The following is a 25,621-nucleotide window of genomic DNA, read 5'->3' as shown; positions in this document are numbered from 1 at the left end:
ATGGAGGACATCCGATCCTCAACAGCATCATGGAAAGGAGCATCATTCCCAAAATGCACGCTCAGCATGACACATTTCTGCAAAACCCTGAACTTCTCCCTTATCCAGAACACAGCCACCTAGCTGTGACCATGCTGCCTTCCTGGTGGTGACTTGGGTGGGTGTTACATCCATTGTGTGTACACCACGTTGAGTTGCTGAGGCCCAGGCCTTGCTGCAGAACTGATAGTCAGCTCCCACTGTGTCTGGGCCAGGGCAGGCAGGGGTCTTCCTGCAACTTCTGACTTGGTGGTGACGCAGCCAGTTCTTCCACCAGCATTCTGTGATCATCTGGTCTTAAGTCATTCCATAGGCCTACCAAGCAGAGGGAAGTGTTTACTGGGGTAGGGCTGGCTTCGCAGACAGGTTTGGGGTGACCACTGACGTGGGAGCGCCACAAATGGCACACAGATTCCCCCAAGGAGACCTGGGCCGGCCTGTCGAGCTGGTGCAGCCCACTTGTGTTGCTACTGTTTTGACCACAGAAGCACAGGGCAGCAGTGAGAGGCCCTTGGATTGCTGCTATCCAGCCCTACAGGAGCTGCACTATGTGAGACCCTGCTGGAGGCTCCTGGACCTTGGGTCACCTCCATCTCACCCCCACCTCAAAGTCAACAGCAGCCCTGTGGCCCAAGAACATGTAGAGGCTGAGGCAGTCACCCCAGGCCACAGTCCTGGGCCTTGGTGGGGCTTTGCCCAGCAAGAGCTGTCACACAGGGGCCCCATCCTGGTCGCTCAATTCTGGACAGGATTTCTCCTTGTAAAACTGCAGGCACTGGGCCGCACCACACCACAAAGAACACACGGACTACTGGACAGAGCAGTTATCATATTGTAATTCTCAGAGGTGAAAACTATACAGAAACACAGCAAACTGCCGCAACGAAGTTTAACTAGAAAACATTCTTTGCCTTCCCACCCACTCCCGCCCCCAACCCCTGCCTCAGATGTACAAGAAGGGAGCAGAACTGGGCCGCACCCCCAGTCTCGTGCACAAGCTTTGGCAGGGCCTGGCAACAAGGTCATGTGCTATGTACAGCCGAGTCTACAGGGAGCAGAGGACTCCTGTGCCACAGTGCTGCCCTGGCCTCCTGTGACCTGCCAGCTGGTGGTCAGAGGGGCGGGCTGTGGTATCCCTTCCGCCACGCTGCAAGTAACTGGGGCCCAGGTGGCATTGGCCAGCCTGGCCCACCTGCCACCCTCCACAGCTCCTGCCAGTCTTGCCATACCCCAGCCTCGAGGGCAGGCTCTGGGGCAGACCCTTGGCCCTGATGCCGCTTCCCTCTGGCAGACCTGAGTCTCCAAAGCCTGAGAGTCAACTACCCTTGGATGCCGCACAGGCAGCCTAGCTGCTCCCACCTGAGGGGCAGATGGAGCCACACATAGGCAGGGCCACACTCTCCGTCTCGCTGTCCACCATGGTCTCTGTTGCATCCCCAGTCTCAGAGGCTGTAAGAGGCTCATTAGTGAGGTCCTGGCTCCTCTTCAGCCTGGGGAAACATAGGTGCCTATGCAGCCCACCTGGTACAGTTATGGTCACACCACTGCCCAGGAGCTGCTCTTGCAGAGACTTGTCTAAGGATTCTGGGATGTGTTTCTCAGGCACTTGGTGTGGGGTGCCCATGCGCGGGCCAAGTGCTGGGCATCTCCCTGGATAGATGCCCTGCTATGGGACATTCAGGACCCTGGCAGGGTATGTGGGGCCCGAGGGGATGAGGGTCATGGGGATAGCTCTGAGCTGTGAGCAGCAGGCTGCTGAACACTGAAGGAAGGCCTGGCTTAGTGCCCATTCTGGGGATCAGATACTTTGGAAAAAGGCTTTTCCAAGAGCTTGAACAAGACAGTTCTTCATCCCATTCTCTGACCCCCGGGATGGGGTCAGTGTCCTCACCCAGCCGCTATACCATCCTGTGTATTCTACCTGGCCTAGCACAGGGCTGCCTCCTCCAGGAAGCTCTTCTCTGCCTCAGGCACAGGACCATACCCTCCTCCCTCCAGTGCCACTGCACCATGCTTCCTCCCACTGAGGCAGATGTTAGCTGTCTGTGGCCTCTTACCTCATCAGCCACCTGTGCCCTTTCTGTCCCATCTGAACTGACACACAGGAAAGGTTTGCTGAGTGAATGAGCAACTGAATCACAGGGGCTGATTATGACTCTGATGGAGCCATCCTGATCTGAGCAATCTGCCAAGTGTCTTCCCAGGAGATTCTGGCCACTGGCTGCATTTCTGCTTCAATTTTTTTTTTTTTGGTACCGGGTATCGAACTAGGGTCCTTGTACTTGCGAGGCAGGGTGGCAGCACCACTGAGCTAAATCCCCAGCCCTGTGGCCTCTTCTAACTAGAGGGTGCCAGGAGGCCCCCCGCAGGAGTCTGTGCAGGGGCTCCCACTTCTCCCCTCCATGGCCACTTTCGGGCCTTCCCAAACACAGCAGGAATCCAGTATCCCAGGCCACTGATGCTGCATGGCTGCTGGGGTCTCTGGGCTTTAGTGTCCAAGGAGATCTTGGTCTAAATTCTCCCTCTCTACTCCCATCAACTTCTATCACCCCCACCCATGCACACACACAAATACAAACTCACTTTTCTCTGTTAAAAATCACAAAGTCCTGCTGGATGGCATCAAGGCAGTCCTGAAGGTAATCATTCTCCTGTGGATAGAAACGCATGCCAATGAGCTATGCAGGATACTGTCCAGATTCCATTCCCACACCCCGGAGCATACTGGGGACAATGCCTTTGGGGTGCTGAAGGAGCTCTGCTCTCTGTGGCAGTGTTTAAAGGCCTCCCCCTACCCCAATTCCTACAGCTCAAGCGTGGACCACATTGAAGACTGTTGAGGACAACAGAACTTTAGAGAAGGCTGGACTCACAGCCTTGCAGAGTCTTGGCCAAGACCCTGCAGGGAAGGAGTTGTCCTCTGAAATTTGAGAGGTGACATGACACAGAAGATTACTGACCTCTGACTCCCCTGTACTAAGTGGCCACTGATCCTTGCTAGAGAGGAGCAGATTCCTCCCTGCAGAATGCAGGTTACAACCACAGCAGGAGCCTTGCAAGGCAATTTACCCCTCAGGATCTCCCTGCATCTACTGGCCTAACTTCAGAACAGTTACTGGGTCTCGTGGCAGCATGGCCCAGCTGGAAAGAGCTGCAGGACCTGGATAACAAGTACCACAGGACAGCTAGGCCAGCAGTGGCCCTTGGAGGCTACAAACTGGTGCGGTGGGGGAGTGTGAGGCCAGGCAGGGGTATCTAGTGACTTCATCCCATGGCTTGGAGTCAATCTAACAAGAGCCCCTACAGCCGGTTATGATATGCTGTGGGCAGCTCTTCAGAACATGGAAGAAATGATGGCTCAGGTGGGGATTCCAGAGCATCCTTGGAAGAGTGCCGAGAAGGGAAAACCTCAGAGTGGATCAGCGGCTTAGGATGAAAGATCCAGGGATCTTCCAGGTGGCCAGTTTCTCCTGAATGGACCCCAAGATGTATCTTTCAGTGGGGTAAGAATGATGGGGGAGGGAGCATTAGGATGGGATCACAATTACAGAACCGAGTCTGTGGGTGGAGGGGGGTGGTGAGATGGCACAAGAGAAACAAGCCAGGTCGCTGCCCTTAACCTGCAAGAAAATGTGGGTAAAACTGCACTAGCAGCTGGTGGGCTATAAGCAGGGTCTGTGATGTTGTCCAGTAGAGCCTTCTGGGGGTCAGAGGGAGACATCAATGTCATATATAGAACCAGATGGCATAGGCAGAGGCTGTCAGCATCTTGTTTGGAAGCCAGTACCTGCTCATTTCCCAATCTGATTCCATCCTCACACCTAGAACCCGTAGACTAAGACTGAAGTGGTAGCAGGTCCCCATGGTGAGGAAGGTGCAGCTCCTTCACAGCAAATGCACACAGCAGAGATGCCCACCCTCCCGAGGTACCTATGGCCAATTCCTCCCAGGGGCAGCTCCAGGTCTGCTGGATACAGAGTCCGAGATAATGAATAGCTCAAATCCAGCTATATGCTATTTTCCATAGCCCCTGAAGACAGGATCCAGGAGACACATTTGAAACCTGGCTAAACTCCCAGACCAGATCCTGCATCTGTGGATGATAGCTACTATAATGGAGGGAAGGGAAAATGGAGATACTGGTCAAAGGTAAATTTTCAGTCATTCTGGAAACCTAATATACAGCATGATGGCAAGAGTTAACAATACTGTGCTACATACTTGAAATTTGCAGAAAGAATAGATCTTTAAATCTTCTCATTATACATTCTCCACACACATACATATCATGACACAATGGTAATGATACAGAGATGATCGGTATGTTAATCAGCTCATTTGCAGTAATGATTTCACAATGTATACTTATATCACAACTTCAAATTGTACACCTTAACTATTCACAATTTGTATACTTCAGTGATACCTCAATAAAGCTATCATAACTATTGTAGCTGAAATTTCCTCCAGCTCCAACAAACCAGCCTAGACAATAAATGAAAGATAATACCCAGGAGAGAGTGACGGAGAAGGACCACAGTCAAAGACTTCTGAACTTTATCCTTCAACTGCTAGGGTAAGGGGTGGGGTGATGGTGGTCCCTTTCCATTTAATTCACAGGTCAGGTCCGAAAGGACAAGAGTGTACTTGCATAATCTTGTTCTGTTCTTTGTCACAACGTAGTCAGAACCTTCATCACCTGACATCCACTCAACAGGTAACATTGTTAATTCTATTTGTCCCCCTTGTAAATCAAACGTCCAACAGTGAGAGAGAGAAATCCTAAGAAGCTCAGGATTATGTTCTATGCATAAATTATTTAGGGCTTTAGGTATATGGTCCTAGGGTGGTATCTCTTTCAAGGTATAAGACAAGTGATTATGAAGCACAGAATGTGGCAGGTTCCTTTAGGTTTTGGAAGCAGCCAATTGTTCCTTACACCTGAACAATGCCCTTCTGAGCACTCTCCATGTTTCTTGATACCACAAGTTTTCATGCTGCCTGGTAGAAAGATGAACCAGCCCCAGGTGAGCTCAGCAGTTATTCTTCTTGATCCTTTCCAGTGGTTCTGTCCCATCTCAGTGGTTTCCTCACACAGTGCATGCAGTGGGTGCAGACCAGTATCTGGAGAAGGGGAACTCTCTGCACATTTCTAGAGCTGCCTGTGAACCTCTCCACTTTCCATGTAGCTATCTCCCCTCCAGCACTTTGGCATGTCACTGTGATTGTTTTAAAGGGAGTCACTATCCTGGCAGGGGATTTGACTGTAATCATTAAGAAATTATGGTGTTTTGTCCCATGATGGGCCAGGTAATTTACCTGGCTGTGTCTTAGTATTCCCCGGCATCATTTTGATGGTGGATAGTTGCCCAGACTCTGGTCTGAGAAGGTAACCAGTCTCATACCATTCAGGGATGAGGATCTATGTCATGGCCTGAGGCAGAACTCAGCCAGTGAGATGCTGAGATTGACAGAGGTGTGATGTGAGGCTGAGGAGGAATCAGGATGGTACTAGAGGATGCAGACAATGAATATCAGTCATGGCCTTGGGCATCTGTGCACCTCCATGGCAGAGATGTGGTCTATCCCCCTAATTTTCTATATATAAACTTTTCCTAGGAAGAAAAGTCCCCCAAGAGGAGCTGCTCCAAAAATATCTAGAAAAAGTGGCACTCAGTGGCACAAGAAGTAGGCAGTCATAAGCACTGAGTGCAATACCATGAGAATCTTTTCCACAAAGTACTCTTCTCTTTAGTGGTTTGAAGTGTTATCAGCAGGAAGTCTTCTGTGGTGCCTTGCCCCAGTTCTGCCGGTTTCTTTCTGAGCACCACACTGGTGACTCTTCAATGATACACTGTGGGTTGACAAAGCCCTTGGCCAACACACACACACACACACACACACACACACACCCCACACAGAGCTGAACAGCCACAGAAACTCAGGCTCCTCTAGGCCCTTATGAGTGATGGCTGTGTACAGAAATGGGGATAGCCAGCTCCCTTGGAGCAAGCCACCTCTACATCACAGCCCCCTGCAGGCTTGGGCTGAAGCCACTCTCCATGGTGCTCCTTCTAACACTCAGCTCCTACTGGCTTCTCCTACCCCTGAGTGACTGCTGCTGGATGGACTTTCTGAGGAACTCACAGGCACACAAATCCTCACGTCAGGGCAGGAATTTATGGAGCCTCTCTAAATGTTCAGACTAAGCACTAGATCTCAGATGTCACCCGTGGTGACAAAGGGCCTAGGAAATAGAGACCAAGGCTGCAATCCTTAACTTTGTCACCAATAGACTTGTAAGCAGCTCAGATACAGTCCCCAAGCCCCTTAGAATTCACTGGAAACACAAAGGAACCAGAACATTCTATTGATCTTGAAAAGTAACTAAGAGAAGTCACAGTTCCTCATTTCAAAATTTACTACAAAGCAAGAGTAATCAAGACAGTGTGTACTGGCACTGAGGACAGGACATACAAATCAATGAAAGAGAATTGTGAGTTCATAAATAAACCCTTCTATTTATATTCAATTGATTTTTAAAAAATGGTGCCAAGCGATTCAGTGAGGAAAGAATAGCCTTTTTAACAAATGTTGCTGGGAGCACTGGATATCCACATACAAAAGAATGAGTTGGACCTTTACTTGACACCACCCATTAAACTCAACTCAAAGTGGGCCCTAGGTATAAATGCAAAAGCTAAAGCTATAAAATCCTTAGAGGAAATCAGAGGAGCAAATCTTTAGGATAGGTGATGGTTCTTAAACATGACAACACAAGCAACAAAAGAAGTAGTAGTTACACTGAACAAAACCAAAGATTTCCCTCCTGCATTGTGACACGGTCAAAGAAGAGAACGAAAACCTACAAAATGGAAGAGAATACCTGCAAATCATCTAACTAATAAGGTACTTGTATCCAGAGTATAAAAACAGTAACTCTTACAAAGCAACAAAAAGACAAACAAGGACTTGTGGCTTTGGCTCTGCCATGTAAACATGCAAAAACAGAACATTCTAGCAAGGTGATAGGAATGCTGGAAATCAAAAACACTGCAAGAAAAACACTGACAAATGCCTCTGATGGGCTTATCAGGGATCGGATCAGACATGAAAAGCACCAGGGAGCATGAAGGAACTGCTCACTGATATGAAGGAACATCCCAAGCCAAAATGCAAAGACAGAAAGGATTTTAAAAATGAACTGAATATCTAAAAACAGTGGGACAAATTAAAAAGGTATAAAATGCATATCTAGAATACCAGATGGAGAAGAGACAGAGAAAAACAGAGCATAAGAAATAATGTGAAGTAACGATGGCTGAAAAATTTTCTGAAATTATTAACAGTCACTACACTACAGATACAGGAGGCTTGATGAACACCATGCAGGATAAGTTAAAAAAAAAAAAAAAAAAGGAAAAGCCTATACCTGACATGTCACATTCAAATTTCATAAAGCCAAAACCAAAAAGATCTCCAAAAAAAGCTAGAGGAGGAAAATATCCTACTCCTAGCCAATCAAAGAATTATCTCAGATTTCTTGCCAGAAACTACAGAAGAAAAAAGAATATGGAATGAAATATTTAAAGCATTACAAGAAAAAAACTTAACCTAGAATTTCAAATCCAATGAAATTATCACTCCAATGTGAAGCAAAATAAAGACTTTAACAGATACATAAAAATGGAGAAAATCCAGTGCTGTAGATCTGTTCTTAGGAAATGTTAGAAGTTCAAAGTGGGTTTGATGGTGCAAGCCCGTGACACCAATACTCTGTGAGGACGAGGCAAGTTTGAATCCAAAACTGAGAACCTCTCTCAAAATTAAACAAACAAACAATTAAATAAATGGGCAGGGAATGTAGCTCAGTGCAAAGGCCCTGGGTTCAATCTTTAGTACCAAAAAAAGAAGAAGAAAAGGTCTTCAGGGAAAAAAATGACACAAGTTAGAAATTCAGCCTACATAAGGGGAGTAATGACAGACTAAAAAAATATTTTTATTCTTAATTGATCTACAAGGTAACAGTTTAAAATAACACTAGTAAAGACATATTGAGTAGCTGCAGAATACAGGTAAATGAAAAGAATGTCAGAAAAGTCGTAAGGGATGGGAGGAGCAGAGTGAGGAGGCTCCAGCAGTGTCACCTCTGCTGGGCATGAAGTGATACGCAGCTGTTTGAAGACAGACTTAGATAAGTTGAAGGCATATTGCAAATTCTACAGTGAGCACTACAAATATCTTTAAAGACATATAATTAATGAGCTAAGAGACAAGGTAAAACAGAATCACATTGTATGTTAATGAAAACCCAAGAAGGTGAAGTGGAAAAAAAAAAAAGAACAAATACAAGTGGACAACAGTTACAAATATAGTAGATATTACTCCAATGATAAAATGGTCATTTCAAGGATGAATGGTCTAGAACAAACCATTTAAAAGATATTGTCAGAGTTGATTTTGAAAGATGACCCAATTTTTAAAAGATCTAAAAAATGTTTTCTTCAAGAAGTGGCCAACCAGCACCCAACTGGTGCTCAGTACCATTAGTCAGGGAAATGTGAATCAAGACCAACTACCATTTCACATGCAGTGTAAAGGCTGTGATTTTATTTTTATTTTTTATTTTTTATTTATTTATTTTGGTACCGGGGATTGAACTCGGGTCCTTGCGCTTGCAAAGCCAGCCACTGAACTGCTGAGCTAAATCCCTGGCCCTAGGCTGTGATTTTAAAAGCAAACCAAGCAGACAACAGCAGGAGCTGGTGCACACATGAAGACATCAGCACCCGCGTGCTGGTGGACATACAAAGTGGCGCAGAGGCTGTAAAACAGTGTGGTAGTTCCCAAGAACGTGCACAAAACGGGTGCAGCATCACTCCTAGGTGTGCACCCAGGAAAAGGGAAGTGCGCGTCCACACGAGGACGTGCATGTGAGCGTTCACAGCAGCACTATTCAGAACAGTCCCGAAGTGGAAACAGCCCAAATACTCACCAAATGAAGAAGGCACAGATAACAATAGCACGCAATACACCCATAATTAAAATGCCATGGATGGACACTGGAATCACCAGGCCACGAAGAGAAGCCAGTGCCAAAAGACAACACCCCAGAGGATATAATTTCTATTAAATATCCATAACAGGCAAATCCATGGAGACAGAAAGCAGATGAGTAGCTGCCAGGGACTCCCAGCAGGAAGAAGAGGGGAATGGGGGAGTGACTGCTGATGTACGGGGCTTTTTAAATTGAAAAGTTCTAAAATCAGGCGGTGGGTCATCAACCCCATGAATATGCTAGAAACCAGTGAATTACACACTTTAGATGGGTGAATTGTATGGTATATAAGTTATATCAAAATAAAACTGTTAAATAAAACGCTCTCAGTCTCAAGGTTCTTAATTTTCCAATAGAATATTGGGACTTTTTTTTCTCAGCAGGCTGCCTTTCAGAACATTCCCCACCCTTGGACCAACACTTCTCCCACCAACGGAGCCAAGACAATGCAGAGCTCCCTGCCCCAATCTACAGGTGCCTGACCTCACCTGTTCCTATCCACAGCCCCAAAAGGTCAACACAGCCAGCTGAGTTCTGCATATTGTCTCTTCCTGGGCTCCTTCATAAGGACCTATACCCCTATCCTCGGAGGGTTTTGACACCCTAAAGCCCTGGATCTGGAGATGCCTGCTGAGTTGAACTTAAATATTTAATCATGTGAAAGCAGAAGACCCCAGGGAGAACCTCCCAAACATCTGGTGACAGTGCCTTATCCTCAAGCTCTCTACCTGTAATTCCACCCATTAGACACCAGGGGTCATGATCAACAATCTGGTAGCAAGGAGAATGGGACCCAGACCTAAATTCTCTGGGGCACACAGCATATTCTCCCAGCCCTGTACCCCACATCAGTGAGGAGACAGATGTTCATATGCTCAGGAACAATATGGGCTCACCATGTCAGGGAGTCTGCCTAGGGTACCCCAGCATGTCCTCCACAGGCCAGGCTCAGCTCCAGGGGTGGGGGACCACTGACTATATCCTGTCACCTGACATCAACGATTATAACCACAGTTGCTCTTTGCACATCCGCTATACCCTGGTGTTACAGGCTGAACTGTGTCCCTCCAAAAACAGCTCCTGACCTCTACCACTTGGGAATGAGACTACTTTGAAATAGGGCTTTTGGGAATATCATTAACTTAAGATGAGGTGATAACAGAACAGGATGGGTCCTGAATCCAATTTGTGGCCTTGTAAGAAGGGGAGAGGAGAAGCATGGGGGAGGAAGTCACATGGTAGTGGAGGCAGAAAAAGGAGGATATCTGTGTGCTAGGGATGCTCAGGACTGACAGCTCTGACAGAAGCTGGGAGAAGCAGAAAAGGGTTTTCCTTCCCCTGGAGACTTCCAAGAGAGCACAGCTCTGCTGACACCTTAATTTTGGACTTGAGCATCCAGAACTGAGATGCAAGCTACTTCTGTTGTTTCAGCGCCTGGTTTGTAGCCATTTGGTATGGCGGCCCAGGACACCATGGCAAATGGGCATTAATATACCTGGCACCAACACACTGGACACCAACACCTCTGCACCACCTGTGCACCTGAGCATGTGGTCAAGTGCTTTCCACACATGACCCCTCGCCTGCTCAGGGCTGATGCTCCTGGAGGTCACTGCCCAGCCTTCTTCAAGGGTGAGATGCTCAGAGAAGCTGTGGGAATGGGAAGGGGGTGAGGGGCTCTTGTAAAAGTAGAAGGAAGCCCTTGGGCCTCAGGACTTTAGGAAGGACCGCTCACTGGACTTTCAAGATGTGTGCCCTTCCAGAAAGCTGTGCAGAGGTGGCAGAGAAGACTGTGCCCAGTACCCACCGACTGGGAGCTGTCTCTGCTACTGTCTCGTGACTTGTTCTTGGCCAGCCGCTTCTTCTTCTTGTGCAGGGGCTTCGACTCCAGGATCATTTCCTCCAGCTCAAAGGTGGGGTCGCAGTGTAGGCGGCCTTTCTGTGGAGGGACAGGGTGCTAAGCCTGCTGTACAGGTGTCACCGCACCTGGCCCAGGAACCACCCATTTCAGCACCTAGGCTTACATTGGGCACAAATCCTGGCTCCACCTTCTTCTCACTCAGATCGTCCCACAGCATGTTGGCCAGTGACGGGGCCGCCTGCATGTCCTGGAGGCTGGAGAATCGGTGCTCAGGGTTCACAGTGAGAAGCTGCAACAAGGACCATGTCAGCTAGCTAGGCTCTGGATTCAGTGTCCTCCCTGCAGAAGAGGAGCCACCTATCCCAGGACAGAGCACCCCACAAAGTCCGCCAGACCTGAAGTTTGGAAATTCAGGGGAACAATTTCATTTTGCAACCCTGATGCCTAAGGACAGCAAAGGATCTGGAGGGAGTTCCTGCCATGATTGGCCAGCAGATGGCAGTAAAGGCCTGCTAAGGCTATCCTGTAACTGTAGGCTGGCCTGAGAGTAACTAATGCACAATACTTCCACCACAGCACAGAATCTCCATGCCCGAATAAGCCCAGGCACTCAGGTTTGCCGAAGGCAGCAGGGTCACAATGGCCAGCACCTCCTGCCTGGTCAAGAGCTGGCTAGGCCTGATAGGTACAGTCTCTCTTTCCACCCAGTTCTGACGCTAGGTGTGGTTCTCAGACTCTCATTTTAGGTGCACCATCCACCATATTTAAAGATGGCTCTCCACGTGAGAAGCAGCCCCCACCCAGCCTAAACCATGGATGGGAAGCCCCACTGATGGCGATACCACAGCCCTGTGACCCCACCAGCTAATCTCCCCTGTGCTGCTACAGTCAAAGCCCAGGCTGTGAGAGGCTCACAGGGGACCTGGTCTCTTCTTGCTCATTCCCCAGGAGGGTTGGCCAGGCTGTGTGTACCTCCGATGGAGGGGTGTGGCAGAGGAGGCCAGGATGCAGCACAGGCCTACACCCTCCCTCCCACACAAGGGATGCGGGTGGGAGGCCTGACTTCCATGGTCTGAGCCTCAGTGTGTGCATCTGTGAAGTGGTGTGCTGACCAGTGTCCTGGCATGTGGACCCCTGTAAGGACTGGACAGGTGACTGTAAAGCGATAGCTCACAACAAGCGCCCAAGCAGGCCTGCCATGAGAAGAGGACAGCATGGCCTGCTGCTGGACCTCAACACATACAAGTGCATGAGCCAGACACACTCTCCCTCAGTGCAGGGTCTCGGTGCTGCTGTCTGGGGAAGGTTCTAGCACAGAACTGGTGAAGGGGTCTGAGCCCACAAGAAGATAGAGCTGCCTACCCTGGAAAGGGGGTACTGCCCTAAGTTCAGAGGGAATGCACGAGGATCCTGGGGGCAGAAGAAGGGGAGGCTCACCTTCCGCAGAAGGGCCACCATCTCCTTGGACCAGGTAGGCAGGTACTGGACGCTCACAGTGCTGAACAGCTGCACCAGTGATTCCACAGCATTGCTCGAGTGGATGTCATAGGGCCTCTGTGGGCAGGGAGGCACTGTGCCAGGCGCTCTTCACCCCCACCCCCTCCAGAACAGTGCCAGGCACAAGTGTCCTGAGCCTCGACCCCAACCCAAGTGCTGGCACAACTCAAAGTACAGCTTTTGATCACTGAAGAGCCCAAGGGGGTGAAACCTGTACTGGCCAAGCTCTGCACCACAGCCTGGATGCCCATCTGGCAGGAAGGTACCATGTCCCTAGAAGGCCAGGAGGGCTGCCCTCCTCAAGGGTGGAGTCCTGTGGGTGGCTGAGGGAGATAGGGAGGGCAGCACAAGGCCTGGGGCAGTATCTTCTTCCAGTAGCAAGGACACGTGGCAACCTGGCTTTGCAGAAAGTTCTAAGGAGCCCTCCCCGCACACTGGACGCTGCCCCATCTACCTTCTAGAGCTCAGCGGCCTGGGAAACCCACCATAAATTCATCCTTCCTTTACTTACTCAGGCACCAACATTAACCCAGACACTTTACTGAAAGCATTAGTCCTCTCTGAGGACTGGGGGGAGGAGTTCCCTCTTGGCACTCAGGCCCCCTAAGTATAGGCGAACAGCCAGCTGGGGTCTTGGGGCTGAGTGGCAGCCACAGGGCTCCATACCCATCCTCGCAGCAGCTCATAGGCCATCACCCCTACCGACCACCAGTCCACCTCGAAGGAGTAGCCGGTCCCACCATTGACAAAAGAGTGGAAGATCTCCGGAGCTTTCAGAGAGAGACAGAAAGAGAACAGCTGAGCTGTCATGGCACCGGCCACTCTCATACCTGTGTCCTCGCAGTCACACCCAAGAACATCTAGCTTCCAGAGCTAAATGGGAAGCTCCCTGAGTGGTTCTGTCCTTTCCCGCCTACGGGGAGCCAGCCCCCTTCTAGAACAACCCATGGCACAGAGCATCCTGTGCAGCCAGACAGCCTGGTTCAACTCCAGCTATCATGGCTCTGATGTTTATGTGTGGGTCATTTCATCCTTACATGTCATGACTCTCATCCTCAGATCTCCCCACACACATCACCGCGGGGACTTTAGGGCTTGGCTTAACCTCCCCAGCCATGGGCCCAGGCCCACAGCGCTAATGGAGGAAGGGAGATGAGGACTGGTTGGCAGGTGTGCTGGGGATGGCCAGGCATTGACCTGCATGGCCTTGAGCTTACCCATGTAGGGCTTGGTGCCAGCTAATGCTGTCGCCCGCTCCCCATCTTTTATGATAGTAGCGATGTTGAAGTCGGTCAGGTGTGCGTGTCCTGTGAGGAGAGAGGGCCACAGGTGTGGCTGTCCAGAACTGGAGATGTATCCTTCCATGTAGGGGTGCCCTCTCCCTCTCCCCTTTGGCCTCCCAGAGCTCCCTACACTTCTTCCTCTCACCTTGCTCATCCAGAAGAATGTTGTCTGGCTTGACATCTCTATAGGGGCAAAAGGAGGAAAAAAACGTCCTGAAGACAATTACTGCCCTGATTTCTGGCAGAGTGGGGTTCCCCAGATGCCCACCAACCTGAGCACAGGCCTAGGAGGCTTGGTTTGGTCCCTGCCACAGCACTGGGGCCTGATGGCCTTGTGAGGGCAAGGGAGGTTCCCCCTCCTGATACCCTTCTCCAACAGCACTGGGGAGCCAGCTGTGGGAGCCTCCAGCTTCCCAGCTTCTGAGTCCAAACAGCAGAATGCCTGGAACTAGACACAGAAGGGTGCATGCAACCTGAAGCCCTCAGGAGCACACAGCAGACCCTCCTTGTCTGGCCCCTCAGCCAGAGCCCCAGGGCTGTGCAGAAGTGCTAGCTGAACTCCCAACTCTTTGATAACGGCCTTAGACCTCATCCTGCCCTGAGTTCCAGACCCACAGCCAGGACTCAGTGACTGTCAAGCGCCTGAATCAAGACCAGAAAACAGAATCCCCAAGGGCAGAGAGGGAAGAACCTGATTTACTTGATTTTAAATTATATCTCATAGATCTTTTCATTTTGTTCTGTGGCTACAGAATTTTAGCCTGGTTTCTAATTATTAATTTCAACTGCTTCCTAATTTCATCTGCTTCAAGCAAATGTTTTAATTCTCCCAGGACATGGTAGGTAGGCAGATGGGAGCCTGTAATTAAACAGACCAAGGGAGGGCCCCCTAGATGTGGGTGGCCTGTGGTCTATTCATGAGACCTGACAGCCCTATCTGTCCAGCCTCAAGGCTGCTTGGATGTGGCCCACTCCTGGCAATTGCCAAGTATGCAGCTGCAGGGTTGACAGTGGAGCCAGGCATTGATCACCCAGTGGCTACATTTGGGGACAGGACCTCAGGCAGGGGTGGGGCAGAAGAACCAGGTTCACTGGAGTGTTGATGCCCCTCAGAAGGTCCAGTTCAAGGTTGCTGCCAGCCCTGCCCACCCTACACAAGAACTTCACCTCATCAGGTGTGCACATACCTGTGGATGATGTGCTGACTGCGCAGGTAGTCAAGGGCCAGGGCCATCTCACAGATGTACAGCTTCACTGTGTCCTCAGAGAACTGGACATTCTGCTGCAGGTGGTAGCGCAGATCCCCACCCAGGAGCAGGTCCACCACCATGAACATGTCCTCCTCATCCTGGAAGGAGTACCTGTGGCACCAAATGAGGACCTGGCACATGTACGGCTGGGAAGCCAGAGTCACAGCTCCTGCCACACCTGACACAGAGCCCCTGTGTTTTAGTCTAGATCCAAAATGGCCCTCAAAGCTTCATGTGTTTGGAAGATGAATGGATTAGGAGGGCATTATAGCTGACTGACTGTTGGGAGGTGGGGTCTTGTTGGAAGGGATGGATCACCGGGGGCACGACCTGGAAGGGTTTATCTCTCTTCCCAGATCCCTCCTGTGTTCCCTCTGCTCTTCGGCTGCCATGAGGTGAGCAGCTTCACCCTGCCAGACCCTTCCACCACAGAGCTCCTGCCTAGACCTGGCCAACTATACACTGAAACTTCTAAAAATCATGAGCCAGAATAAGCCTCTCTTATTGGGTATTTTGTCCCAGCAACAAAGAAAGTGACCAAGACACCCTGTCGGAGGACCACAGCCCCACACCAGATTCCTGTTACCAAGGGTTCTGCCTGTGGCACTGACTCTGTCCCTGTTCAGAGCTGCTCTGAGGTAAGGCCTTGGGGAAAGACAGAACAGCCTATCCTGGAGGTAGGCTAGGGGGCCAGAGATGCCTGAGTAACAAATAGAAGATATATAGGGCCCATCTCCCAGTTGTTTCAGGCTCTCTTGGTTTCTTCTTCTGTAATGAGAGAATAAAGATATCTACTTTCGAGTATTGCTAAAGAAGAAAACAAGACAGTGTGGGGGAAATGCTTGGCACAATGCTGGGCATGGGGCTGGCATGTAATGACCAGCGGCCATAGTGATGATGGTGATGGTGATAAGGGTAGCAGTAATGATGGTGACGATAGTGGTAGTGATAATCGTGGTGGTAATGGCTGTGGTAAGGATGGTGCTGAAAATGTTAGAGATGCTGATGGGGTGGTGGTATTGATGGTGATAATGGTGATGATGCTGGTCATGGTAGTGGTGCTGCTGATGAAAATGATGGTGGCGATGGCAAAATAATACTCTACTAATACCTCCTTCTACTTTGCAATTTTTTTTTGTGAGCTCTCAGAGGTAACTCAGATTTTGAAATGACTTGCTCTTTTAAGAAATAATCATAACATTCACTTTTTGTGTGATGGCCCTCTACCTGCCCTCCACAAGCCATCCAGTCTGTCTTCATCCTCAGGGGAGGGTTTCCTGGAGAAGATGGTTTTGGCTGGGGCAACGGGAGAGACCCACAGAGCCAAAAGACTCAGGATGCCAGGCCCCGGGAGTGCACCCACCCTAAATGCCTCTGGGATGGCAGGAAACATCAGCAGCAAGCTGGCCTATGGTGTGGGGGAGTCCTGAAGCCTGAGGGAAAGACAAGCATATCAACCAAAGCAACTGCTCACAGCCCAAGCCAGAGTGCTCTGCCCAGTAGATGCTGCAGATGTCAGCACAGGGGACCATTCCATCTGTGTCCCATGGGCGAGGGGACTGAGGACTGGGAGGTTAGTATGGTACACAGCTAGTGGGAAAACCCAGTAGCCTATGTGCCTGACCACTAGGCCACTCAGAGAGAGCTGAGGAGGGCTAGTGCAGAAGCAATCCTGAGCCCCACAAGAAGGAAATCCAGGGTCTTCTTCACAGAAGGACCCGCCTTTTGGTCAACTCCTTTTGTCCTGCTGACCCTCCAGGGAAGGATCACCCTGTTTGAGGTTGAAGGTCTGATCCAGGCCTGACCTCCTCGGCCACTAGGTAGCAAGGGTAGGATGAAGAGGGACCTGGTATCCCTAACTTTAAAACTATTGTCCCCAAAATGTTGGAAACAAGACAGACCACAAAGATACTCTCTTTCGCTGCCAGCCTCCTTGGCCTGTCTGGAAACAGACAGCAATGAGCATCCAGTGGGTCTCAGTGGGTGAGGACAGTGGCCACACACAGACAGAGACAAGACCACAGGGCAGGCAAGGACAGCAGCTCCTTGTGCTATCTTCTTGGCGTGAACAACTAAAGCTCCATTGCGCCCAGGCCCCATGGCCCTGATCAGCACATTTGTCTCTGCCCAGCTGCCTGTAAAGGCCAGGCTCCCACCACAGCTCAATCTAGTCTCACTGTCCCCTGTCACTACAGAGCCATGTGACATTATTCCTGAGCCATGTAGTGTAGCCTCTGGGAAATGGCCATTGTCCACTTTAAAACTGTGTTCTATTGTGGTGACCCCAGGTAAATACCTGGGCAGAAGGCAGGAATGAATGGGCTCTGATCCAGTCCCTGAAATGGCTGCCCCAGGCACAATGTCAAATAGAACACATTTATTCTTCACGATCCCAAATGGGAATTAGGTGCTTCTTGCTGTAAAGTTGACTAAAGGACACTCAGGTACCTGAGAAGGAAAGGGCACCTAAACCTTCCAAGACTGCTGGGCCATGGTTCTCCCACTGCCAGGATCCATATGTTCCATGGGGAGTTTGGGAACCATGGCCATCTGGGAGGACATCACACAACACAGTCTTCTATGGACAGTGCTCAGGGAAGATCCCTGGGTCAGGGAGAAACCCCAGAGAGGGAGGTGCTATAAGATCTTATGCCTCCTGAAGCTGGTCTTGGTACTCATTATTTTTGCAGGAAACTCAAGCCCTTAAACTCTCCCCACTGACTTCAGTGCTAGAAACCCCATGGGAGGTACATCCACGCTGCAGTAAGCCCTGGGCTTCTACCAGGCCCGGGAAGGCCCTGGGCACAGGAAGACAAGTTGATGAGGAGAGTCAGGCAGTGGGGTGGGGAGAGGGAGGTACAGACAGAAGAAGAAATGGCCCTTCAACGAGCTCCAGGAGGCAAATCCTTCTGCAGCAGGTGTCCCTGGTAAATTCATGGGGAAAGCTCACCAGAGGTTCACCAGGAAGACATGTTCGATCTCCTGCAGAATTTCCAACTCTCGGAAGACATTGCGGACCTCATCGCGCTCGATGCACTGCTGCTTGTTCATGTACTTCATGGCGTACATCTTCTCTGTGTCCCGCTTCTGTACAATACACACCTGAAGGGAAAAGGGCATTTCAGTAGGACACCCGGGAGCAGAAGCTCTGTAGTTCCCTCCACCGGAATCTGCCCAGGGCATTCCTTACACACTGTTACAAGTGCTTCCTGCCTGGCTCACCTGCACTGAGTACACTGTACACTGTCCTGTCTCCTGTGACCCCAAACAACCCTGGACAGACAGAGGGAGGGTCCTTGCCGTCACTCTTCAGGGCCTAGTCTCGAGGAGGGACTCCAGGGGCAACTTCAAGTTAGGCTAGGACCCTGGTAGGTGTCTCCACACACTAACACTGCAGGTTTCTCTATAGTTGCAGAAGGTCCTGGCCTGTGGGCTGGATAGAAAGAATCCTATATCCTACCAGGACTTTTATTCTGGAACAGTACAGGCTGTAAACAGGCATCATCTGCAGACAGGTAGGACCCAGCCAAAGAGCACCAGGCATGAGCCTGAGCCACGAGACAGGCTGGGCAATGCTGCACCAGTGCCCTGGTCCCTTACCCTTACCAGCAGGTAGCCTCACCTTCCAAAGTCCCAGTACCCCATTCCTGGGATCCAGACAAGCACATGGCTTAGACTGTTGGGAAATGAGTGAGAAAATCTGCTTAGCATCAGAGCACTGCACCCCGAAAGCCCTCATCAACCACAGGGCTAATGTTCTCACTACAAGGACCTTCTGTGATGACAGGGTCCCTTCCCAGCCCGTATTTCACAATATCCTCTAATCATTTAACTGTCAGTGTCAACTAGCAGTGCTGACATTGCTTATACACTACTAATTGCTTGATAAAGAGGAACAGGGTGAGGAGAGAAGTGAGAAACATTAAAAGAGCTGAATCATGTGCCCGGGGTCCCGTGTGGCCAAGGAACATCAATCAGAATCACAAAGATCTCTGAAGGGAAACCAACCAGGAGTTATAGCACAAAATCGTGGCTGCAGAGCCAGCATTCCACCCCACTTCAAGTCATGAAAGGCCCCTACAGGACAAGTGACTCAAGTAACCAGAGCCATTTCTGAGTCTCCACACTGTAGTCTCCAGGGGCCCTGGAGGATGTGGACAGTTCTGGTACTCAGGGGATGGGGCAAAGGCTCACAGGTGCCTCATGCAATGACAGATGGTCTGAAGCTGAATAGACATCTTAATGGCACCAGTCTCAAGGCAAACCTCTGGATCCACCCCCAAGGGGAAACCCACATTCCCTTTCCTGGGAATGTTCCTAAAATGAAGGTGCTATGTGTCCAAAGATGCTCACAGCAATGTTATTTATAACAGCCAGACTTCCTAACACAGGGACATCCAGCAACCTTCCAGGCAGGGATAGGTAAGCTCAACAGATTATCACACAGCCACTGAACTGACATGCACAAAGGCTTTTAATTGCATGACAAACTTTTACAATGCCAAGCAAGGATGCTGTTTCACTATCTAGTGTAAGCTATGTAGAGTGATGTGCTTGGGATGGTCAGAAACTAGAAGTGAGACCTGGCAAATGAAAGCAGCCCCACTGGTAGATGAGAGCACAGACAGCCACTTTTTGGCTGTGGTTTTTTGTCATATTACCACAGGATGTCTGGTGATAGATGCTGATGTTGTTGCCACAGATTCTGCCCTACATTGGTGATGCTGGGTCTGCCTAAGTGACTAATGATCTTTAGGGTTTGTGGATGCAGCAACTAAGTAGCTTCTCTCCACCCGTGAGCCCTAATTATCCACCCATCATCCAGAGATAGTGGCTATAAAGTATGGATGTGGTTTCCAAGGTAAAACCATGCATGCTGGGGTGGAGGGTTCTTATAGGCACACTGAGATCAGGGAAAGATAAGCTTGAGGTGTGATGACCACATGGCACAAAGGTGGCACCTGGCTGTGGATGAGTGTCTCTAAATCTTGGAGTTCACCCACTCCCAGACAAACCTGGCAATAGCACAAACCCAGCCAGGTCCCTAAGCAGGCTACCAAGAGCCCGGCAAAGTGCTCTACTTGAAACTGCCTTAACCAGGGCTGATGCCCCAGGAAGACCCCGGCCCAGGGATGCATCACTTCTTGCCTCCAAAGACATCCACCCTCTCATCTCCACAGTGCAGAGTCCTGAAAAGACTGAGCTTTGGGGAACAGGACCATGGGAGCAGGAATGCAGTGGTGGGTTATAGGGGGCATGCAGAGGAGGAGTCTAGAGGTGATGGAAGGGAGGCCACAACCAATGTCCTACCCTGCTCTTGCCTGGTCCTTGCTAAGGCCTTCCCCACAGATAAGTGATGGAGCATTTCCCATCTAAGAGGGATGGGAGAGATGGATCTCTGGAAGGAGCATAAACAGTCAGGAAACATGGACAGCAAGTGAGCCTGGGTCCAGGCAGAGCTTCTATAGAGGGGGTAGTGATCTCATTTTTTAAAGAATAGCCCAAATGTTATCCCTGAGATAAGCACAGATCTCTCCAATGGTTGCTCTGGGAATAGGGACACAAATCCAGAACCTGCCAGTAACACTGGACAGCCAGGTTTAACGTGTATTTTTTCTTGACTTCCCAAATTAGTAAGTTACCCAGAAATGCAGACCAATAATAATAATAATAATAATAATAATAATAAAAGAAAATCACAGGCATAAACAAAGCCAAATCATCTGTTTATTCACTCTTGCTCTAGAAGTACTCGGTCCACACTTCTGAGCCTATACTGGGGCAACTGGATTCTCCCCGAACAAATGTCTGAGGGCACAGGAAGGAAACTGTGAGCATGGGCCCTGCCCCCAAGAGCTCCTGACTAAGGTCAAGGAGAAGACCTCAGAGCTTCAGATGCCTGGACTATCCCTTCCACAGGCTCTCAACCTGGCCAGGTCTGCTGTGAGCTCTGAGCCTGGGCGGGCCCAGCTACAATGAAAAGGCCTCAAGCTGTTTTCTGAGCAGGACTGGGCTTGAAATGGGAAAATCAGTGGGAAGGTGAGCTACCTTTGTGGACGGACACCCTGGGGTGTTAAAATGAGCTTACTCTGCAGTCTTCAGCCAGGAAGTGGGATGTCCCAGCTGCTGAAATGCAGGCCACACACACTTAATGAATAAATGATGCATCCTGGACCGTAACCAAGGCTCACTCCTAATAACAGCAGTGGCTCCTGACCACACAGACCAAAAGCCACCCCCACACCCACCCAGCACCAGTGGACACTGTGGGAAAGAACAGGAATGATCTTCAGATGAGCAAAGGATCCAGCCAGGCAATGGCATTTTAATACTAAGGGGAACTCGAGACAGCTAAACCTGAAGCAACTTAGCATGTGGTCCATGGCCCTTGCTGGCTAACTTTTTAGGACCTTACAAAATTCTAAAAGAAAATCTAGATGCTTTAGGAGGGGATATGGCCAACCATGGTGCCCATGACAGGATGAAAGGGCCACCTCTGCCAGGGGAAGTGTTTGGTATGTCTCCTTCAGCCTTAAGCTCCCTGGAGGGCAGTCCTCAGAGCTGAACAAGAGCAAGTGCTCAGGTGTAGGTTGAAGGAACAGAAAACTGGCAAACATCATGTCACACACTTTCTGTTCATTGACACGTAAACTCTAGGACTAGGTACTTGACTTTGCATAGTGTCACTGGAGAAAGTCCAATGGAGGGAGGTTTAACTTCTCAGCGAGGCCCAACCTAGCACCAGGAGTATGCTAAGTCAGATTTGATAGCTCACATTCACATCCACACTTTCGGCAACACTCTTCAAGTGGCCTCCTGCAAGCCAAGCACTGCTGGGTCAAGCAGGTAAGAGTTAAAACTATGCTACTTTGGTGTACTGACTGTTTTGAGTTAAAGGTACTTAAAAAACAGCAGGTGCAAGGAGATCACTGGCTATCTTGTCTCCTAAATGAAGAAGATGAAATCTCCACTTGCAACTGGAACGTGCCCTCCCAGCACTGGGAGGAAAGAGACATTCTTTGACCCACGGGCAGACCTCTGCAGGAACCTTATTTACAACTCTTCTCCTTTAGGCCTCCTCACATGTCTAGCTGCCTCTTCACAAGTTAGTGTTGATATGACTGCTGAAGGCTGCTGCTTCGGGACTTCATAAGGGATCCTGGGCCACACAGAGCATGTACTCAGTAAATGTGTGTGCTTTCTCTCCTATGAGCTCTCTGTGGCAACTGACAGGCAAAGGAGACCAGGAGAGGGAGAGCTGAAATTCTGCCTCACTTGCCAACATGGACAGAGTTGCTGAAAAGTACTCTTTTTAGGGGAGAGGGGGATGACTCAGGAGCATGGTACAGGCATAGAACTTCAGATGTTGACACAGGCTATAGAGGAGCAGGACCTGGGTTGGGGCACAACCCATCACTAAGTCTCCAGGGAAAGCCTGAGTGAAAAATAAACAGTTGAATGGACAGGAAGGAGGTAGGGGAAGTCATGTGGGCAAAGGGGACAGTAAGTTCAGAGCCCAGAGACTGTGGATGGATGGTGTGTCAAGGGCGAGGGGTGGAGGGCACAAGGCGATGAGGTCAGAGCAGCCTGTGGGCCAGGTCAGAGAAGCCTTGCCATTGTGTAATACTGGCCTTGTGTCTGAAAGACATGGGCAAGGCTTTCAGCTTTTCAGATTCAGCTGGGACCCTTGGCTAAGGACTCGGGCAAGGCTGCTGCACCACAGCTGGACACTTTGCAACAACCAGCCCAAACCCTCAGATGGCCTTTCTGCTTTCTGAAACCTTTCTCAACCAGGTCCAGGTCCATACCTGAGCCTCTAGAGGGAACTGACTGGCTCTCAGCACTTGAGAAGGAAAAGAGCCAAACGTGAAGTAGAATATGAGGTCATCTGCCACTGCTGTGGTCACAGAGTCAAGTATGAATGTCATCAAGTTGAGACCCCCATCCTGGATGTACCCAGTATTGTGATTGTCCACACAGGTTATGAAGGCATCACACACCCAGCTGGGATCTTATGTCTGTGTAATTTTATGAAATGCCCTGCCCAGGAGAGAGCCCTGGGGAGCCCTAATCCTCTCTAAGAGCATAGGTAGAACTTCAGAAGGACCACTGAGGTCACCTCCCCTCAAAGTCACCTTCTATCAAGGCTCCCTCTGGTCAAGGCACCCTGGGTGGCTGGCAGCCTCACACACAAAGCTCCGGCCTCAGTGTCCTAGGGAGCCTGAGAGTCCTGGCCCATTAGCCACTCACCACTGATAGCTCCCTGCTGTGGATCCCATTGCTCAATGATGCCCACTCCTGCCTGTGCAGTGAGGCACACCCACAGGAACCAGGGCTCCAGACTGTGCCTCTATTCACTGACCCCAGGTCAACATCAGCAAAGCGGGTGGCCCTAAATATCTGCTGGAAGGGCCAGCTGCATCTCACAGACGCACAGTGGCACACCATCTGCTGGACACACAGGTAGCCTGGGGCAGGCATGTGGGGAGGGGTATGTGGACGTGCCACGTGGGGTCTGTGTTACCTGTGGGATTCACCCCTGAGGGAACCAACCCAGCACTCTTGTGAGGAGTGAGTTGTATTTCTCTTGTTGCAGTGGTAGGGGCCTCTGCCAACATCTGAAGAAACAACTCCCAGCAGCTTTCCACTGCTCACTGCCTGGGCAGGGCCTTCCTTGGCTCTTGCCAAGGTACCACACCTGCTACCACCTTCTCCAGCAACAAGAGTCCATTTTGAGTCCTCTGAAGGACAAGTTGGTTGTGAAGAGAAAACTGCAAGCCCTACATAACCACGACATTAAACCAAGCTAGAGTGTGATGAAGAAAACCAAAGCCACATCACTTACACATTTGCTGCTGATTATTTCCCAGTGCCAAACCTCATTCAATGTCCAGAGAACCATCCTTCTGTGGTGAAAACCTCACAAAAGTTTTTGAAGAAGGCTTGGAAAGTACCGAACACTGGCTATATCTGCTTCTCAGGCCTGTGGAGCACAGGGATACTGAAGGCTGAGACAAGCCAGTTGCCAAAGCAGGACAATCAGGGCATAGGATGCGTTTCCACTTCCTGTGGTCCCTGTGATCAGAAGGCTCAAAACAACACAGATTTACTCTCTCGCAGCACTAGAAGTCAGATGCCTGGCCTGGGTCTCAGGGATAAAGGTCAAGGTGTTAGCAGCACTGGTTCCTTCCAGAAGCTCCAATGGGAATTTGTTTCTGGCCTTCCAGCTTCCCTTCCTCCAACCTCAAAGCCAGGAAAATTTGTGAAACTCTCTCACTGATTCTAACCTATTCTGCCTCCCTCTTTCACTTATAAGAATGCTGGTGATTATGCTGGACCACCCAAGTACTCCAGGACAGTCTCCTCATCCTAGGTTACCCTCAAGTCACCCTGTGACCTGAGCTCTGCTTACTGTGAACAGTAGCATACTGCTTCTGCTGACCTCCTAAGGCCATCCTTCTGTGACCAAGAGAAACCTGCAGTGTTAATGTGTGGCCCCTAGCTGGGACCTGTCCTAACTTGAAGTTGTCCCTGGAGCCCCTTCCTGAGACTCAGTCCTGTAGAGTGAGGGTAAAGGAGTCTCCCTTTGTCTGTTCAGGGTTGCTGGGAGGGTCACAGGAGACAGGGCAGTGTTCAGTGTACTTAGTGCAGGTGGACCAAGCAGAAAGCACTTCTGACAGTGGACAAGGGACACTCTGGGGAGATTCTGGATGCGGGGCCATGGGTGCTGGAGGATGTGGCCTGGTCTGGCACCACAGACTCCAAGTGAGACCTTTACAGGCAAATAACACAGTGGCCTCATTGTCACCCTACCCTGCCTTATGGATAGGACAGAAAGAGCTCTACACCCAACCCAGCCAGCAGGTGAGTGGATAGAGAGTCCCTGAGGACACAAGAAGCCCCACGAGTGACAGTGGGCTGGCAGGCCACAGAGTAGGAATGACATAGAAAAGCACATAGCCAGGGGTGGATGAGGCTGCTTAGCAGAGCTAGGCTGGTAGGGATTTTTCTTTCTAAACTACCCACAATCATTTTTCAAATTATTATTTTGAAAGCCAGTTGAAAAATTCAAAATGAGAATAAGTGTCAGCCACAGCAGGCCACCAGCCCACCTGGTTTCAGATCTAAGCCCTTCTCCAGCTGAAACTTCATCCTGTCCAGAGAGAGCAGAATTAGGGGCTTGTCCATCACAGCACAGAGCCGCCTGTCTCCTGAGACATACACTTCAGTGCTGGAGGCAGAGAAGTCCAATTACTTCAGGAGGAAGATTCAGCCCCACTGATTGGAGCCTGGGATTGGAGGGAGAAAGGTGATCTGGTGCTGGGCACAGTGATGATGTCTCTTCCCTGACAGCCCATTGAACACACAAGAGGGTGACGGTGACCAGGCCTGGAAATTTGGCTCTGTAGAAGCTCATTCTCGTGGGGCTGAGGAGAGGCAGGCTGGGGGTTGGGGGGATGCAGGCCATCCTGCCCAGTTCAGCAGGGCTCAGCACAGAGGCATTGGCTGGGATCTCTGTGCTGGGGCCTGGGAGACAAGAATGGGCTGTTAAGCACCTGCCTCACAAGTGCAAGGGCCTGAGTTCAATCCCCCGTACAGAAAAAAAAAAAAAAAAAAAAAAAAAAAAAAAAAA

The 25,621-nt window shown here is 50.1% G+C and overlaps 1 protein-coding gene across 2 annotated transcripts in view; it reads right to left on the bottom strand.

Moving 5' to 3' along the window:
- Positions 1-855: 855 nt before the first annotated feature.
- Stk32c (serine/threonine kinase 32C) overlaps positions 856-25,621 on the bottom strand; it is a 90,121-nt gene continuing 65,355 nt past the window's right edge. Inside the window, exons 3-12 of one of the 2 annotated variants that reach the window (XM_010620434.1) lie at positions 17,939-18,090; positions 14,926-15,099; positions 13,884-13,951; positions 13,673-13,762; positions 13,122-13,225; positions 12,396-12,512; positions 11,122-11,247; positions 10,905-11,036; positions 2,623-2,690; positions 856-1,529 (exon numbers count right to left, since the gene is read on the bottom strand). In XM_010620434.1, coding sequence (XP_010618736.1) covers positions 1,385-1,529; positions 2,623-2,690; positions 10,905-11,036; positions 11,122-11,247; positions 12,396-12,512; positions 13,122-13,225; positions 13,673-13,762; positions 13,884-13,951; positions 14,926-15,099; positions 17,939-18,090 — 1,176 coding nt within the window. In that variant the 3' untranslated portion in view covers positions 856-1,384. The remainder of the gene's footprint in view (positions 1,530-2,622; positions 2,691-10,904; positions 11,037-11,121; positions 11,248-12,395; positions 12,513-13,121; positions 13,226-13,672; positions 13,763-13,883; positions 13,952-14,925; positions 15,100-17,938; positions 18,091-25,621) is intronic. The other variant, XM_010620442.1, reaches the window with a different exon arrangement.

This window comes from Fukomys damarensis, unplaced genomic scaffold (genome assembly GCF_012274545.1).
Source record: "Fukomys damarensis isolate Sample0158 unplaced genomic scaffold, DMR_v1.0_HiC HiC_scaffold_8, whole genome shotgun sequence".
NCBI lineage: Eukaryota > Metazoa > Chordata > Mammalia > Rodentia > Bathyergidae > Fukomys > Fukomys damarensis.
Note: the sequence above shows the minus strand (reverse complement) of the source record. Positions and strands in the feature narration are given on the sequence as shown.